Source organism: Anomaloglossus baeobatrachus, chromosome 4 (genome assembly GCF_048569485.1).
Source record: "Anomaloglossus baeobatrachus isolate aAnoBae1 chromosome 4, aAnoBae1.hap1, whole genome shotgun sequence".
NCBI classification, from domain to species: Eukaryota; Metazoa; Chordata; class Amphibia; order Anura; family Aromobatidae; genus Anomaloglossus; species Anomaloglossus baeobatrachus.
The window spans coordinates 667,263,504-667,282,059 of NC_134356.1; the positions used below are offsets into that span (position 1 = coordinate 667,263,504).

The following is an 18,556-nucleotide window of genomic DNA, read 5'->3' on the forward strand; positions in this document are numbered from 1 at the left end:
ACTTTCCTCACAGACCAGCAGTTTGCCAGGGACACCCTACTCAATGCCGTCTCAGCACAGCAGCCAGCCCTTGGTCCCTCAGATGTGGACAAGTAAAAGATCATTTCTTCCTAGCCATGACAAAGCTAAGAGGTTGACTTTCAGCATTTGCAAGCTGTTTGCTACAGAAATGCTTCCTTTTCGCCCGGTGGACACACAGGATTTTTGAGACCTTATGTCCATCGCAGTGCCCTAGTACCAGATGCCCAGTCGCCACTATGTCTCCAAGAAAGGTGTGCCCGCGCTACACCAGCATGTCGCACACAACATCACCGCTTCCTTGAGAAACTCTGTGTATGACAGGATGCATTTCACAACAGATACTTGGACCAGTCAGCATAGACAGGGGCGTTACATGTCGCTGACTGAGCACTGGGTAACTATGGTGAGAGATGGAGAAGGGTCTGCTGTACAAGTCTTGCCGTCCCCACGAGTTGTGCGTCAATCCTCTGCATGTAGAAGTTACTCAACTGCTTCTGCCTCTTCCACCTCATCTGGGTCCTCCACCTCCACCCAAAGCCTGTCTGGTAGGCCACCCGCATTGTAACTGCGCACAAGGAATCCCGCACACCTCCTTACTATGCTGGCAGCAGAGCTCAACGACATCAGGCGGTTTTTAAGTTGAAATGTCTGGGAAATGTGAGTCACACAGCTGAAGAGTTGTGGTCAGCTCTGGACAACGAGTTTCAGCAATGGTTTTTGCCACTCAACCTGCAGCCAGGGAAGGCCGTGTGCGACAATGCTGCAAACCTGGGTGCGGCTTTTCGCTGGGGCAGTGTGACACACGTGCCTTGTATGGCTCATGTGTTGAACCTTGTTGTCCAGCAATTTTTAACCCACTATCCCGGCCTACATGGGCTTCTGCAGAGGGCTCGGTCACTATATGCTCACTTCCGCTGTTCACACACCGCAGCTGAACGACTTGCATCGCTCTAGAAGTCTTTCGACCTGCCGGTTCACCGCCTGAAATGCGATGTGCCGACACGCTTGAATTCGACTCTCCACATGTTGCAGCGACTGTGGCAGCACCACCGAGCCCTGGTGCAATACGTCATGACGTATAGCCTGGGTCAACGAGATCCAGAGGTGGGGCAGATCACGCTGCTGGAGTGTTCTCAGATCAAGGACCTATGCACCCTTCTGCACAGTTTCGACATGGCGACGAAGATGTTTAGCGATAACGATTAGAGATGAGCGAACCGGTCGCGGTTCGGCTCCAGTTCGGTTCGCCGAACGGAAGTCTCGTTCGAGTTCGGTTTGTCGAACGTTCTACGAACCGAACTCGAACCGCATAGGAAACAATGGGAGGCAATCACAAACACATAAAAACACCTAGAAAACACCTTCAAAGGTGTCCAAAAGGTGACAAACAACTCACAACAAAACACGAACACATGGGAAAGTGACAAGGACATATACTCATGCGAAAACAAAAGAGCTGGACAAGGAAAAAGAGGAGGAGACACAGATATAGGCATGGCACGCCCTTCTAAAATCATGTAAAACACTGCAAGGTGACTCCAAGCGGAGTCTCCCTTTTTTCCAAAAATTGGGCCACACATACCCACCCATTCAGTGGCAGCACTTGTGCCCTAGTTGTGCACTTCACAGCTAGATTTGCATCAAGCACATTCAAAAATACGCCATACTTAACCGTCCCCAGGATGACACCGGGGTAGGTAGCAAAGTCTTTGCTGAACCATGACTTGTTCATCTTGGCTCCTTTTAAAAATCACAGCAAGCAAGGGTTACTCCAAGCGGAGTCTCCCTTTTTTCCAAAAATTGGGCCACACACACACCCACCCCTTCAGTGGCAGCACTTGTGCCCCAGTTGTACACTTCACAGCTAGATTTGCATCAAGCACATTCAAAAATATGCCATACTTAACCGTCCCCAGGATGACCCCGGGGTAGGTAGCAAAGTCTTTCCTGATCCCAGCTCTGTGCATCTTGGATCATTTTTAAAAACAATGTAAGCAAGGGTTACTCCAAGCGGAGTCTCCCTTTTTTTCCAAAAATTGGGCCACACAGACACTAACTCCTTCAGTGGCAGCACTTGTGCCCTAGTTGTACACTTCACAGGTAGATTTGCATCAAGCACAATCAAAAATACGCCATACTTAACCGTCCCCAGGATGACACCGGGGTAGGTAGCAAAGCCTTTGCTGAACCATGACTTGTTCATCTTGGCTCCCTTTAAAAAACACAGCAAGCAAGGGTTACTCCAAGCGGAGTCTCCCTTTTTTCCAAAAAATGGGCCACACAGACACCCCATCAGTGGCAGCACTTGTGCCCTAGTTGTACACTTCACAGCTAGATTTGCATCAAGCACATTCAAAATACACAAGCATTTACCCTCCCCAGGATGACACAGGGGTAGTAAATTCCTTGTGGATCCATGACTTGTTCATTTTGATGAACGTTAGTCTGTCCACATTGTCACTGGACAGACGCATGCGCTTATCTGTCAGCACACACCCAGCAGCACTGAAGACACGTTCAGAGACAACGCTGGCAGCTGGACACGACAAAATCTCCAAGGCGTAAGTGGAGAGCTCTGGCCATTTTTCAAGATTTGAAGCCCAAAATGAGCAAGGCTCCATTTGCAAAGTCATGGCATCGATGTTCATTTGGAGATACTCCTGTATCATCCTCTCCAGCCGTTGACTATGTGTCAGACTTGTTGTCTCTGGTGGCCTTGCAAAGGAGGGTCTAAAAAAATTATGAAAAGATTCAATAAAATTGCTGTTACCAGCACCAGATACGGTGCTACTGGTATGGGTAGACTGTTGAAGATGACGAGACCGTCCCATGTTTGTCAAGTTACAACTGGGAGATTCACTCCCTGCACCTACACGGTTGTTTGATGGAAAAGCCGCGCTAAGATCGAGTAACAGCTTCTGCTGATACTCCTGCATACGTGCGTCCCTTTCTATGGCTGGAATTATGTCACAAAATTTGGACTTGTACCGGGGATCTAATAGTGTGGCAAGCTCGTAGTCATCATCACTTCTAATTTTGACAATACGAGGGTCATGTTGGAGGAAGTGCAGCAAGAAAGCACTCATGTGTCTTGTGCAGCCATGCGGACCAAGTCCACGCTGTGTTTGTGGCATAGAGGTACTAACCGTTCTTTCTTCCTCTGACATCTCCCCCCAACCTCTTTCAACTGAAATTTGACCAAGGTCTCCCTCATCCGCTGAGTCTTCCATGTCCATGGACAGTTCGTCCTCCATTTCTTCATGTTCTCCTGCACCTTCCTTAACATTTCGCCTGCTACCATGCGCCCTTGTTGATCCCTGTCCCCCATGGTCCCATGCCTGACGCGTTGGTGATGATGAACGCCTGGACCTTGGTGATGTTGTTGTGTCTTGCGCATATGAATCCTCCTGTAGTTCCTCCCCTTCCTGTTGTCCCAACCCCTGACTCCGAATAGTGTTTAGCGTGTGCTCCAGCATGTAAATGACTGGAATTGTCATGCAGATAATGGCATTGTCAGCGCTTAACATATTCGTCGCCATGTCGAAACTGTGCAGAAGGGTGCATAGGTCCTTGATCTGAGACCACTCCATCAGGGTGATCTTCCCCACCTCTGCATCTCGTTGGCCCAGGCTATACATCATGACTAGAGTTGAGCTCGGTTCGCGGTTCGTGGTTCTCCAGTTCTAGGCTCGAGTGATTTTGGGGCTGTTCTAGATCGAACTAGAACTCGAGCTTTTTTGCAAAAGCTCGATAGTTCTAGATACGTTCGAGAACGGTTCTAGCAGCAAAAAGCAGGGCTTTTTACAGCTACAGTGTGCAGGAGCCATCGCTGGCAGCCTGCCAGAAGCTGGTAACCAAGATAAACATCGGGTATCCAAGCAAAGCGCTTTGGTTAGTAACCCGATGTTTATCCTAGTTACGTGCAGGAAGCCCACACTTCCCCGCTCAGCTCGCTCCGCCCCCTCCTGCCCGCGGCATGTACACACACATACACACACACACACACACTCACACACACTCACACACACACACACTCACACACACTCACACACACACACACACACACACACACACACACACACATGGTCCCGCTCGGCTTACCTGCGGTGATGAAGTCCCGCCATCCCGACCTCAGCGCTGTCACTGTCCTCCATGGCCGCCGCTTGTCGCATCACCTCTCGCTTCCGACCCGAGACTGACTAGCGGTGACGTCACGGGCCTCTCGCGATACTTGGTGTGAAGACGCCGGTCATTGAACTCAGTGACAGGGGCTGTCAGTGTGCTGGAGATCAGCGCAGGTAATGTACCTCGCTGACAGCAGCACTTGTCATCCCCTGCAGTGACCTGGGCTGACCCATTGATGTTAGCTCAGGTCACTGCACTGCTCTCCCAGCCAATGGGGAACATCCTGCTCTTCATTGACTGGGACAGTGTGGATCGTCATGGCAACCCCTTGGATTACAGCAGACCTGGATTTGTTTTTCATTCTAATAAATTGGTTAAAGAGGGAATGTTTTGGGGAGTGTTTTTTCAAATAAAAATGTGTTTGTCGTCTATTTTTTTATTACTGACTGGGTTGGTGATGTCGGGTATCTGATAGACGCCTGACCTCACCAACCCCAGGGCTTGATGCCAGGTGACATTACACACCTGGTATTAACCCCATATATTACCCCGTTTGCCACCGCACCAGGGCGCGGGATGAGCTGGGGCGAAGCACCAGGATTGGCGCATCTAATGGATGCGCCACTTCTGGGGCGGCTGCGGCCTGCTATTTTTAGGCTGGGGAGAGTCCAATAACCATGGACCTCCCTAGTCTGAGAATATCAGGCCCCAGCTGTGTGCTTTACCTTGGCTGGTGATCCAATTTTGGGGGACTCCTACGTGTTTTTTTTTTTTTAATCATTTGTTTAATTTAAAATAACAGCGTGGGGTGCCCTCAGTTTTGGATTACCAGCCAAGGTGAGGTTGCCAGCTGTGGTCTGCAGGCTGCAGCCGTCTGCTTTACCCTAGCTGGCTACAAAACTAGGGGGAACCCTACGTCATTTTTTTTTTCATTTTTTTGGCTAAATACAAAGCTAAGCACCCCTTAGTGCCACATGAAAGGCACCAAAGGGTGCTCCACTTTTTCTCCACTTTTTCTCCACTTTTTCTCCACTTTTTCTCCATTTTTTTCTCCACTTTTTCTCCACTTTTTCTCCACTTTTTCTCCATTTTTTTTCTCCATTTTTTCTCCATTTTTCTCCACTTTTTCTCCATTTTTTCTCCACTTTTTCTCCACTTTTTCTCCACTTTTTATCCATTTTTTTCTCCACTTTTTCTCCACTTTTTCTCCACTTTTTCTCCACTTTTTCTCCATTTTTTTCTCCACTTTTTCTCCACTTTTTCTCCACTTTTTCTACATTTTTTCTACATTTTTTCTCCACTTTTTCTCCACTTTTTATCCACTTTTTATCCACTTTTTATCCATTTTTTTCTCCACTTTTTCTCCATTTTTTCTCCACTTTTTCTCCACTTTTTCTCCACTTTTTCTACATTTTTTTCTCCATTTTTTCTCCACTTTTTCTCCATTTTTTCTCCACTTTTTCTCCACTTTTTCTCCATTTTTTTCTCCACTTTTTCTCCACTTTTTCTCCACTTTTTCTCCACTTTTTCTCCACTTTTTCTCCATTTTTACTCCACTTTTTCTCCACTTTTTCTCCATTTTTTTCTCTACTTTTTCTCTACTTTTTCTCCACTTTTTCTCCACTTTTTCTCCACTTTTTCTCCATTTTTTCTCCATTTTTTCTCCATTTTTTTCTCCACTTTTTCTCCACTTTTTCTCCACGTTTTCTCCACATTTTCTCCATTTTTTTCTCCATTTTTTCTCCACTTTTTCTCCATTTTTTCTCCACTTTTTCTCCACTTTTTCTCCATTTTTTTCTCCACTTTTTCTCCACTTTTTCTCCACTTTTTCTCCACTTTTTCTCCACTTTTTCTCCATTTTTACTCCACTTTTTCTCCACTTTTTCTCCATTTTTTTCTCTACTTTTTCTCTACTTTTTCTCCACTTTTTCTCCACTTTTTCTCCACTTTTTATCCATTTTTACTCCACTTTTTCTCCACTTTTTCTCCACTTTTTCTCCACTTTTTCTCCATTTTTTTCTCCACTTTTTCTCCACTTTTTCTCCACTTTTTCTCCATTTTTTTCTCCACTTTTTCTCCACTTTTTCTCCATTTTTTCTCCATTTTTTCTCCATTTTTTTCTCCACTTTTTCTCCACTTTTTCTCCACTTTTTCTCCACTTTTTCTCTATTTTTTCTCCACTTTTTCTCCACTTTTTCTCCATTTTTACTCCACTTTTTCTCCACTTTTTCTCCATTTTTTCTCCACTTTTTCTCCACTTTTTCTCCACTTTTTCTCCATTTTTTTCTCCACTTTTTCTCCACTTTTTCTCCATTTTTTTCTCCATTTTTACTCCACTTTTTCTCCACTTTTTCTACATTTTTTTGTCCATTTTTTGTCCACTTTTTCTCCATTTTTACTCCACTTTTTCTCCACTTTTTCTCCATTTTTTCCTCCACTTTTTCTCCACTTTTTGTCCACTTTTTCTCCATTTTTACTCCACTTTTTCTCCACTTTTTCTCCATTTTTTTCTCCACTTTTTCTCCACTTTTTCTCCACTTTTTCTCCATTTTTTTCTCCACTTTTTCTACATTTTTTTCTCCATTTTTTCTCCACTTTTTCTCCATTTTTACTCCACTTTTTCTCCACTTTTTCTCCATTTTTTTCTCCACTTTTTCCCCACTTTTTCTCCACTTTTTCTCCACTTTTTCTCCATTTTTTTCTCCACTTTTTCTCCACTTTTTCTCCGCTTTTTCTCCATTTTTTCTCCACTTTTTCTCCATTTTTACTCTACTTTTTCTCCACTTTTTCTCCATTTTTTTCTCTAATTTTTCTCCACTTTTTCTCCACTTTTTCTCCACTATTTCTCCACTTTTTCTCCACTTTTTCTCCACTTTTTCTCCACTTTTTCTACATTTTTTTCTCCATTTTTTTCTCCACTTTTTCTCCATTTTTACTCCACTTTTTCTCCACTTTTTCTCCACTTTTTTTCCACTTTTTCTCCACTTTTTCTCCACTTTTTTCTCCACTTTTTCTCCACTTTTTCTCCATTTTTTTCTCCACTTTTTATCCACTTTTTCTCTGTTCTTTTTCTATGGTCAGTCTACCCATTAGTTCTGCCATGCATACTGTAGCTCTACACCTACTGCACATGTTACTTTATGATTGACATCTCTTTCGTACCAGAGCTGTCTAAGCCTACTCTGACCCCATATTTGTCATTACTATATTGTCCTTGTACTGTATTATGACATTTGTATCATGTGTTTCATTTCTTGCTGTGTTGCAATTTTTTTGCTGCATCCCAATTGTACCTCTACATTGTTCGAGTTTATGTTATTGTTCTCTCACTCTTATGTGATACTGATTATTGTAATTTTTCATGATTACAAGCAGATAAGTCCAATCTGACGAAGGCTCAGGCCGAAACGTCATTTGTAACTTGTTTTGGACAAAACCAAATATGCTTATGAAAATTTTTTTTTCTTAGTACGGACCAATAAAGAGTGATTTTGCATTACTATCCGTTGTGACTTACTGACTTAGTCTGGGAGATTTAGAGTGCCGAGGTTACTCACTAATTTTATCTATTATTACCTCTGAGCACCTATATACCAGTGAGCAGAGCTTCCTCTACAGTAGTTCTCCTGATTAGGCATGCCCTTACCTCATGAGCAGGGCATTGCAGCTTTGGTAGCAACCATTACGACATGGACTCTGCTGCTGTGGACCCGGGGAGAGTGAGTGCAGATTCATTGCACCCACACTCCTCACATGAAGGGTCCGCACTCCTAGAAAATGGGGGATACGTTCCCTGAGTGTCTCCCCCCCGATATTCTAGACGGTCCAGAGTCGTCGTGGGACCCCTTTATTTTTTTTCTTACAATAAATTGGTGAAAGACGAAATGTTTTGGGGACTGTTTTTTCAAATAAATTTCTTTTGTCGATTTTTTTTTTTTTTTTTTTGTTAGTACTGACAGTTTATGATGTTGGGTATCTAATAGACGCCATGACATCACAAACTGCTGGGCTTGATCTCAGGTGACTTTACAGCTAGTATCAACCCGATTTATTACCCCGTTTGCCACTGCACCAGGGCACGGGATGAGCTGGGGTGAAGCTCCAGGATTGGCGCATCTAGTGGATGCGCCACGTCTGGGGTGCCTGCGGCCTGCTATTTTTAGGCTGTGAAGGCCCAATAACTATGGACCTTCCCACCCTGAGAATACCAGACCACAGCTGTCCGCTTTACCTTGGCTGGTGATCCAATTTGGGGGGGACCCTACTTTTATTGTGTAATTATTAATATTTATAAAATAATTATAAAAAAGAGCCTGAGGGGACCTCCACATTGGATCCCCAACCACGGTAAAGCTGCCAGCTGTGGTTTTCAGGCTACAGCCGTCTGCTTTACCCTAGCTGGCTATCAAAAATGGGGGGACCCAGCGCCATTTTTTTTTTAACTATTTTTTGAATAGAAAAAATGGGCTTCCCTGTATTTTGATTGCCAACCAAGGTAACGGTAGCCAGATGGGGGTGGCAACCCATAGCTGTCTGCTTTATCTGCTGAGAATCAAAAATACCGCGGAGCGCTACGTCATTTTTTTAAAGATTTATTTTTACAGCACTGTGATGTCCAGCAATCAAAATACAGGGAAGCCCATTTTATTTTTAGTTATTTAAATAAATAATTAAAAAAAATATATATGGGCTCCCACTGCATTTTTTGTATTGCTAGCTAAGGGTAATCCAAGCAGCTACTGGCTGCTAACCCCCACTGCTTGGTGTTACCTTCACTGGCAATGGAAAATCCAGGGAAGCATTTTTTATTTTTTTTGCCAAAAAACTACAAAAAAAGGACGTGAGCTTCGCCATATTTTTGTATGCTAGCCAGGTACAGAAGGCAGGTGCTGGAAGAGTTGGATACAGCGCCAGAAGATGGCGCTTCTATGAAAGTGCCATTTTCTGAGGCGGCTGCAGACTGCAATTCGCAGCAGTGGGGCCCAGAAAGCTCAGGCCAACCTGTGCTGCGGATTCCAATCCCCAGCTGCCTAGTTGTACCTGGCTGGACACAAAAATGGGGCGAAGCCTACGTCATTTGTTTTCTAATTATTTCATGAAATTCATGAAATAATAAACAAAAGGGCTTCCCTTTTATTTTTGGTTCCCAGCCGGGTACAAATAGGCAACTGGGGGTTGGGGGCAGCCGTACCTGCCTGCTGTACCTGGCTAGCATACAAAAATATGGCGAAGCCCACATAATTTTTTCAGGGGGCAAAAAACTTCTGCATACAGTCCTGGATGGAGTATGCTGAGCCTTGTAGTTCTGCAGCTGCTGTCTGTCTGTATGGAGAAGAGCAGACAGCAGCTGCAGAACTACAAGGCTCAGCATACTCCATCCAGGACTGTATGCAGAAGTTTTTTGCCCACCAAAAAAATGACGTGGGCTTCGCCATATTTTTGTATGCTAGCCAGGTACAGTAGGCAGCCACGGGCTGCCTCCAACCCCCAGTTGCCTATTTGTACCCGGCTGGGAACCAAAAATATAGGGAAGCCCATTTTTTTTAATTATTTCACTTATTTCATGAAATAATTAAAAAACAAATGACGTGGGCTTCGCCCCATTTTTGTGTCCAGCCGGGTACAACTAGGCAGCTGGGGATTGGAATCCGCAGCACAGGTTAGCCCGAGGTTTCTGGGCGCCTCTGCTGCGGATTTCAGTCCGCAGCCGTCCCAGAAAATGGCGCTCTCATAGAAGCGCCATCATCTGGCGCTGTATCCAACTCTTCCAACAGCCCTGGAGCCGGGTGGCTTGTTGGGTAATCATGAGTTAATACTGGCTTTGTTTTACTAGCCAGTATTAAGCCAGAGATTCTTAATGTCAGGCACGTTTGACCCAGCCATTAAGAATCTCCAATAAAGGGTTAAAAAAAAGACACCACACAGAGAAAAAATACTTTAATAGAAATAAATACACAGACACATTAGAGACTCCATCTTTATTACCCCCTGTCAGCCCTCCACGATCCTGCTCTTCTGTCTTCTTTCTTTCTAGTGTAGTAGTAGTGAGGATTGTAGTGAGGATGAGGTTCACCAGCCCATCACTTGGGGCTGGGGAACCTCATCCTCACTACAATCCTCACTAGTGTAGTAGTAGTGACGATTGTAGTGAGGATGAGGTTCACCAGCCCATCACTTGGGGCTGGGGAACCTCATCCTCAGTACAATCCTCACTACAATCGGGAAGCAGCGTGCAGCAGTGCTGGCTGTCAGCGGTAACAGCGGTAACGCTGACAGACGCGTTACCATAGCAACGGTGCTCTCGGAGCTGCGGTTAGCGGTGACGTCACCGCTAACTGCGTTGCTATGGCAACGGTGATCTCCGTTAATGACCGGCTGTGTCAGCCGGTCCCTAACGGAACGGGGAGTCGACCGTGTGCTAGAGCATGTCGCCGGTACACGGCGATACACATATGTGCACCGTGTACCGGAGAGATGCACTCGCAGGTCCTACATGACGCGTCATAGTCATGTGACCAGTCTGTAGCCAATGAGATAATAGCCACGTGACTGGTCACATGGCTATTCTGACGTCACGACAGGTCCTGCATCTCTGCTGGCAGTGCTGGTCACGGGAGGATTCAGCGATCATCGGATGGAATAGCGGCAGGAGACAGAGTGCAGAAGGGATCGCGAGGACCGGTAAGTGTTATGGCAATGTTTATTAACTGTTTGTGTACATTTATCATGCATTTTTATGTGTTTGTGATTGCCTCCCATTATAGCCTATTGGCTCGAGTTCGGTTCGTCGAACGTTCGACGAACCGAACTCGAACGGGACCCCCGTTCGGCAAGCCGACCTCGAGCCGAACCGCGACCGGTTCGCTCATCTCTAATCATGACGTATTGCACCAGGGCTCGGCGGTGCTGCCACAGTCACTGTAACATGTGGAGAGTCGAATTCCAGCGTGTCGCCACATCGTATTTCAGGCAATAAACCGGCAGGCCGAAAGACTTCTGGAGCGATGCAAGTCGCTCAGCTGCGGCGGTTGAACGGCGGAAGTGAGCAGACAGTTTTCGTGCCCTGGTCAGAAGGCCATCTAGGCCAGGATAGTGTGTTAAAAATTGCTGGACAACAAGGTTCAACATGTGAGCCATACAAGGCACGTGTGTCACCTTGCCCAGGCGAAGGGCCGCACCCAGGTTTGCAGCATTGTTGCACACGGCCTTATCAGGCTGCAGGTTGAGTGGAGACAACCATTTATTAAACTTAGTCACCAGAGCTGCCCACAACTCAGCCGCTGTGTGACTCCTATTTCCAAGACATGTCAAGCTAAAGACCGCCTGATGCCGTTGCGCTCTGCTGTCAGCATAGTAATGAGGGGTGCGTGATTCCTTCTGCGCAGTGAGAACGGTGGTGGCCTGACCAGGCAGGCTTGGGGTGGAGGTGGAGGACCCAGATGAGGTGGAGGAGGCAGAAGCAGTGGCGGAACTTGGACAGACAGAGGATTGACACACAAGTCGTGGGGACGGCAAGACTTGTGCAGCAGACCCTTCACCATCTATCACCATAGTTACCCAGTGCCCAGTCAGCGACATGTAACATCCCTGTCCATGCTTACTGGTCCAAGTATCGGTGGTGAAATGCACCCGTTCACACACAGAGTTTCTCAAGGAAGCGGTGATGTTGTGTGCGACATGCTGGTGTAGCGCGGGCACACCTTTCTTAGAGAAGTAGTCGCGACTGGGCATCTGGTACTGGGGCACAGCGACAGATATAAGGTCTCTAAATCCTGTGTGTCCACCAGGCGGAAAGGCAGCATTTTAATAGCCAAGGGCTTACAGAGGGATAAAGTCAACCTCTTAGCTTTGTCGTGGGTCGCAGGAAATGGCCTTTTATTTGTCCACATCTGAGGGACAGAGATCTGGCTGCTGTGTGTACATGGTGTTGAGTAGGGTGTCCCTGGAAAAATGCAGGTTTGTGAGGAAAGTGCAGGCGTACACATGATGTTGCCTTCATCCAACGTTGGTGCTATCGATGTCTGAGAGAGCTGTACACACGCACTTGTTTCCCCTTCCAAACCAACTGACGACCTACCAAGCAAACTGCCTGTTGCGGTTACAGTTGTGGAAGTTGTGCGTGGAAAACCAGGTGTGACAGCTGTCCCCACAGTCCCAGAAGATGAAGCGCGCGCGGATGCACTGGAAGGGGCAGGCGGTGGATTGTTCGCTCCGCTAGGCCGCATTGCAGCATGGTGAGCTTCCCACTGGGACATATGATATTTATTCATGTGACGATTCATGGAAGAAGTTGTCAAACTGCTGAGGTTATGCCCTCTACTAACAGAATCACGACAAATTTTCCAGATCACATAATTTGGGCGATCTTTTGCTATGTCAAAAAAGGACCAGGCTAGGCAAGGCTTAGAGGGCATGCGACCTGCTGATCCACCCAGACTAGTGCTCAGAGGCACAGTGGTGGCTGAGGATGCAGTTGTAGACGTGCTACCAGTATTCCGACTCTGTCCAGGAAGGCGCAAGGTACCTTCGTCGTCAGTTGCATCCTCCTCCACCGTCTCTGTTGACCTCCTTGAGGGACTGACTGTGGGTTGACAGTAGGTGGGATCTAGAACTTCCTCATCAATTGTTGTGTTTGCACTCCCCTCACCCTCAGACCGAGCATCTTCTTGCCCTGACCGAATATTTAAGTTGTCATCCCAATCTGGTATCTGCGTCTCATCGTCATCAGTATGTTCCTCATTGTCTATAATAACAGGTGTTACAGTTTGTGAAAAAGGGTCAACATTATGCTCAGAAACTTGGTCCTCACGGCCTGAATCAGAGTCACAAAGGATCTGGGCATCACTGCAGACCATTTACTGGTCTGTACTCACTGTAGCTTGGGAGCAGACCTCTGATTCCCAGGCTATAGTGAGACTGAACAGCTCTGCAGACTCAGCGATCTCAGTTCCACCATACTGTGCAGGGCGGATGGAGACTTCAGAGCTGGGAGAAAGCAAGTTTGATTGGGATGACAACTCAGAGGACTGGTGTTTTTTAGATGCGGTAGTTGAGGTGGCGGAGAGGGCACTTGTTGGACCACTTGAGATCCATTCAAGCATTTTCCTTTTTTGGCCATCATCTACTTTGTTCCACCAGTGGGACACTAATGGAAGTCCAACAGCCACTTTTAGGATGCCACTAAGTTTACTCAGTGTTTGCTAGTATAATGGCTTAGTAACAATGAGTTTGAGTGTGCAATGCAGAGGTGATGCACATAGATTTGCACCAGTGGGACACTAATGGAAGTCCAACAGCCACTTTTAGGATGCCACTAAGTTTACTCAGTGTTTTCTAGTATAATGGCTTAGTAACAATGAGTTTGAGTGTGCAATGCAGAGATGATGCACATAGATTTGCACCAGTGGGACACTAGTGGAAGTCCAACAGCCACTTTTAGGATGCCACTAAGTTTACTCCGTGTTTGCTAGTATAATGGCTTAGTATCAATGCGTTTGAGTGTGCAATGCAGAGGTGCTGCACATAGATTTGCACCAGTGGGACAATACAGAAGTCCAACAGCCACGTTTAGGATGCCACTAAGTTCACTCAGTGTTTGCTAGTATAGTGGCTTAGTAACAATGAGCTTGAGTGTGCAAAGGGCAGGAGGGTACAGTGGCAGGGTTGTGGGTCTGGGTAGAGGAAAAGAAGCCTCCCTTTCTATCCCTCCTAATTGGGAAATTCAGCGAGGAAATCCCTGACCTTAGCTACACAGACGCTGTCATCTTGTGTAGCTGTTAAAATCTGTTTTCACGGACCTGACTGTCACCTATGGCTCTGACCCTGCCGGTATTAGCCCTTAAAAGGACTAATAGAAACTTCTATCCCTATTCTGTATAGCGCTGTGTATAGAGCGTACACAGCAGTATCGGAGACAGGAGCTGCGCCAGCGGTGACTGACACCCAGACACAGAAGGCAGATAATGGCGTGCTGGAGGAAAATGTCCGTTTTTATAATGCATGGACATGTGACATGGACATCCTATCACACATGCCGTTGCTTCTCTGGCTAAAAGTCCACTTAGCTGTGTGTGTGTCTGGGATTGGCCGACATGCTGGCCCGCCCCACTACATGTGCGCGCTTAGGGAAGGAAGACAAGGAAAAAAAAAATGGTGATCGCCATTATCCAAACAGCAGTGATCTGAATGTGCTGTTCCCGCACACTATACACTGAAATTTCATAATAGTGTGAGTCACAGAGTGACTTACACTATTACAGAGTAAAGCTAGCTAGTAATTAGCTTGTCTTTTTGCTGCTAGAACCGTTCTCGAACGTATCTAGAACTATCGAGCTTTAGCAAAAAGCTTGAGTTCTAGTTCGATCTAGAACAGCCCCCAAAATCACTCGAGCCGCGAACTGGAGAACCTCGAACCGCGCTCAACTCTAACGATGCCATTATCAGCATGACAATTACATTTACATGCTGGAGCACACTCTAAATAGTATTCGGAATCAGGTGGTGGGACAAGAGGAAGGGGAGGAAGTACAGGAGGATTCATATGCGTAAGGGATACCAAGATCTACAAGGTCCAGACAGTCAGCAGCACCAAGACGGCAGGCATGGAACGGTGGGGGAGAGGGATTAACAAGGGCGCATGGTAGCAGCCAAACTGTTGAGGAAGGTGCAGGAGCCCAGGAAGAAATGGAGGACGAACTGGCGATGTGCATGGAAGACTCAGCAGATGAGGGAGACCTTGATCACATTTCTGTTGTGCGAGGTTGAGGGGAGAGGGCAGAGGAAGGAGGCACGATTCTCACCTCGCCGCCACCAACACAGCAAGGACTTGGTCCTCCTGGATGCACAAGACACATGAGCGCCTTCTTTCTGCACTACCTACAACATGACTCTCGGATTGTCAGAATTCGAAGCAATGCTGACTACTGGATTGCCACACTCTTAGATCCCCAGTTCAAGTCAAAATTTGGCAAAATAATTCCTGCCATAGAAAGGGACGCATGTGTATCAGGAGTATCAGCAGAAGCTGTTACGCAATCTTGGCTCGGCTTTTCCGATAAACACCAGTGGTGCACAGAGTGAATCTCACAGTTCTAACTTGCCAACCATGGGACTGTCGAGTCATCATCACTCAAACCGTACCAGCAACACCGTATCTGGTGGCAGCAGCAATTTTATGGAATCGTTTTATGAATTTTTTAGACCATCCTTTGCAAGGCCACAAGACACAAGAAGTCTGACACATAGTCAATGCCTGGAGAGGATGATACAGGAGTATCTCCAAGTGAATATAGATGCCATGACTGTGCAACTGGAGCCTTGCTCATTTTGGGCTTCCAATCTGGAAAAATGGCCTGAGGTCGCCACTTACGCCTTGGAGATCTTGTCGTGTCCCGCAGCCAGGGTTCTCTCGGAACGTGTCTTCAGTGCTGCTGGGTGTGTGCTGATAGATAAGCGCACGCGTCTGTCCAGTGACAATGTGGACAGACTAACGTTCACCAAGATGAACAAGTCATGGATCCGCAAGGACTTTTCTACCCATGTGTCATCCTGGGGAGATTAAAGGCTTGTGTATTTTTGATTGTGCTTCATGCAAATCAACATGTTAAGTTTGAAAGTGTGGGACAATTGATGCCACTTAAGTGGTGTGTGTGGCCCAATTTTTTTAAAAAATGGAGACTCTTGTTGGAGTCCCCTTGTTGTGTTTTTCACGATTTTAGAAGGGCATGACATGTCTATATCTGTCTTCTCCTCCTTTTACTCGTCCAGCTCTTTTCTTTCAGCATGAGTATATGTACCTATCACTTTTCCATGTATTTGTGGTGTCTTCTGAGTTGTTTGTCACCTTTTGGACACCTCCTATCATCCATAGATTCTGTCAGTTGCTTGATCTGTTTACGATCAACATTGTGTGCAGCAGCCACCACAGCCTCCCAGACACTGTTCCGAGAGGTGTACTGTTATCCCTCCCTGTAGATCTTACATTTTATGAGGGACTACAGGTTCTCTATGGGGTTCAGATCAGGGGAACAAGGGGGCCATGTCATTATTGTTTCATCGTTTAGACCTTTAGTTTCCAGCTACGCTGTGGAGCAGTTGGATGCATGTGATGGAGCATTGTCCTGCGTGAAAATAATGTTTTCTTTTAATGATACTGACTTCTTCCTGTACCACTGCTTGAAAAAGTTGTTTTCCAGAAACTGGCAGTAGGTCTGGTAGTTGAGCTTCACTTCATCGTCAACCCGAAAAGGTCTCACAAGTTCATCTTTGATGATACCAGCCCATACCAGTACCCCACCTCCACCTTGCTGCTGTCTGAGACAGAGTGGACCTCTCTGCCCTTTACTGATCAACCTCTGGCCCATCCATCTGGCCCATCAAGAGTCACTCTCATTTCATCAGTCCATACAACCTTTGAAAAATCATTCTTAAGATATTTCTTGGCCCAGTCTTGACGTTTTATCTTATGTGGTCGTTTTTTAGCCTTCCTTACCTTGGCCATGTCCCTCTACTTTTTGATACTCCAGTAATGTTGCAGCTCTGAAATATGGCCAAACTGGTGGCAAATGGCATCTTGGCAGCTTCACGCTTGATTTTCCTCAATTCATGGGCCTTTATTTTGTGCCTTTTTTGCCTAACAGGCTTCTTGCGACCCTGTTGGCTATTTACCATAAAACGCTTGATTGTTTGGTGATCACGCTTCAAAAGTTTGGCAATTTCAAGACTGCTGCATCCCTCTGCAAGACATCTCACAATTTTTGACTTTTCAGAGCACGTCAAATCTCTTTTCTGACCCATTTTCCCAAAGGAAAGGAAGTTGCCTAATAATTAAGCACCCCTTATATAGGGTGTTGATGTCATTACACCGCACCCCTCCTCATTACAGAGATGCACATCACCTGATTTACTTAATTGGTAGTTGTCTCTCAAGCCTATACAGCTTGGAGTAGGACAACATGTATAAAAAGTACCATGTGATCAAAATACTCACTTGCCTAATAAGTCTGCACGCAGTGTATATGGATCACCAATTATCTCAATACCATGTAATATAATTATTCCCTAACTTCCTAGAATCTAAACTGTTAGATAACCTGGCAGAAAGTATTCAAATTCCTTGGAGCACCACCATTAGTGTTGTATGTCTGCCACTCTGTATAGGGAGGCTAGGCAAACTAAACATGAGTTCATTGGAAATTTAGAGGCCTAAATTAAAGCACTCTTAACCAGCATCTTCCATACATGAGGTGATGTACAGTTTACAGCAACAGACGACAGCTCTTTAACACTTGTTCCAGACAGTAGTAGATGGAATGCTTTAATTATCTTCACGCAGGGCTTCCAGAATAACATACATTACAGTATGTTCACAGATATCTTGTCTTCTTACATAGTCTTTCTCCTTACAATGCGGAAGTACACAGACAAGAACACTGTACCTTACGCATTGATGTGAAGGGGAAGGGTGGATCCTGTCGTCACTTCTCTATCTTTCTGCTGCACAAGTTTGCTTTTAAACTATCCTGAGCTGTTCTCTGCTGTTGTCAGTCTCTGTCCTGAACTGGCAGATCTCTGCAGGGTGACTCTTTTCTCAGCATCCATACACTGCAGTTTCTCAGAGCACTGCTTCTTCTTTGCACAGAGACAAACAGAACACTTCTTTCCTTTGCAGAGTCAAATACACACTCCCTGCTTCCCAGCATCAGCTGGGCACTGCTAGATATTTCCTGTCTGTTGCTGCTGCAGAACACCCCAGTCGCTAGATGATTTTAGATCATCTGTGCAGTTCCTACTTGTCACATTGGGAACCTATAAGACAATCCTTGTAACCAACCGATTCCTTGGCTATTAAATAGTGATCCTGAAAAAGAACGCACAACATCAGGAAATTGTTATAACCAATATCAAGTATCACTCTGTAAATTATCAGCCATGATCAGGTTTACTCTGTGAATCTTTTTTTTAAAAGGATTTCCACAAAGGTTTTTCCTGCTTATTTGAGAGATTCGATCACGACATGGGAGGTTTTGGCTGTGAGTCTGTCTGAAAGTAAAGGTAAGTTTCTTCATCTTGTCCTTAGGTTGGGTTTGCACCACAATTTTTTCTCCCTTTGAGAAAAATGATTATTTTAAATAAATCTTGGTCAGTGTGATGCTAGTCACTACTTACGGACAGTATAGATGAAAGGGTAGTCAGATAAGCCAGGATGAGAAAACAGAAGGACACAACAGGACTCAGGGAGTAAACAGATATGCAGTTAAGTCACAGGCTGAGGGTCAGAATTCCAGGAGAGTACGTATTAGATTCAGGGAGCAGACAGAGACATGGTCAGGTATCAGTCCAAGGTAAGAAGCCAGGAGGTAACAAGAAGGTTGAACTAGATGGAACTCAGTCTTTTTTCAACCTGAGTAAC

The 18,556-nt window shown here is 45.7% G+C and overlaps 1 protein-coding gene across 1 annotated transcript in view; it reads left to right on the forward strand.

Moving 5' to 3' along the window:
* LOC142302077 (complement C3-like) overlaps positions 1–18,556 on the forward strand; it is a 339,126-nt gene that overhangs the window by 156,095 nt on the left and 164,475 nt on the right. Inside the window, exon 19 of the mRNA XM_075343156.1 lies at positions 18,113–18,198. Within this exon, the coding sequence (XP_075199271.1) occupies positions 18,113–18,198 (86 nt within the window). The remainder of the gene's footprint in view (positions 1–18,112; positions 18,199–18,556) is intronic.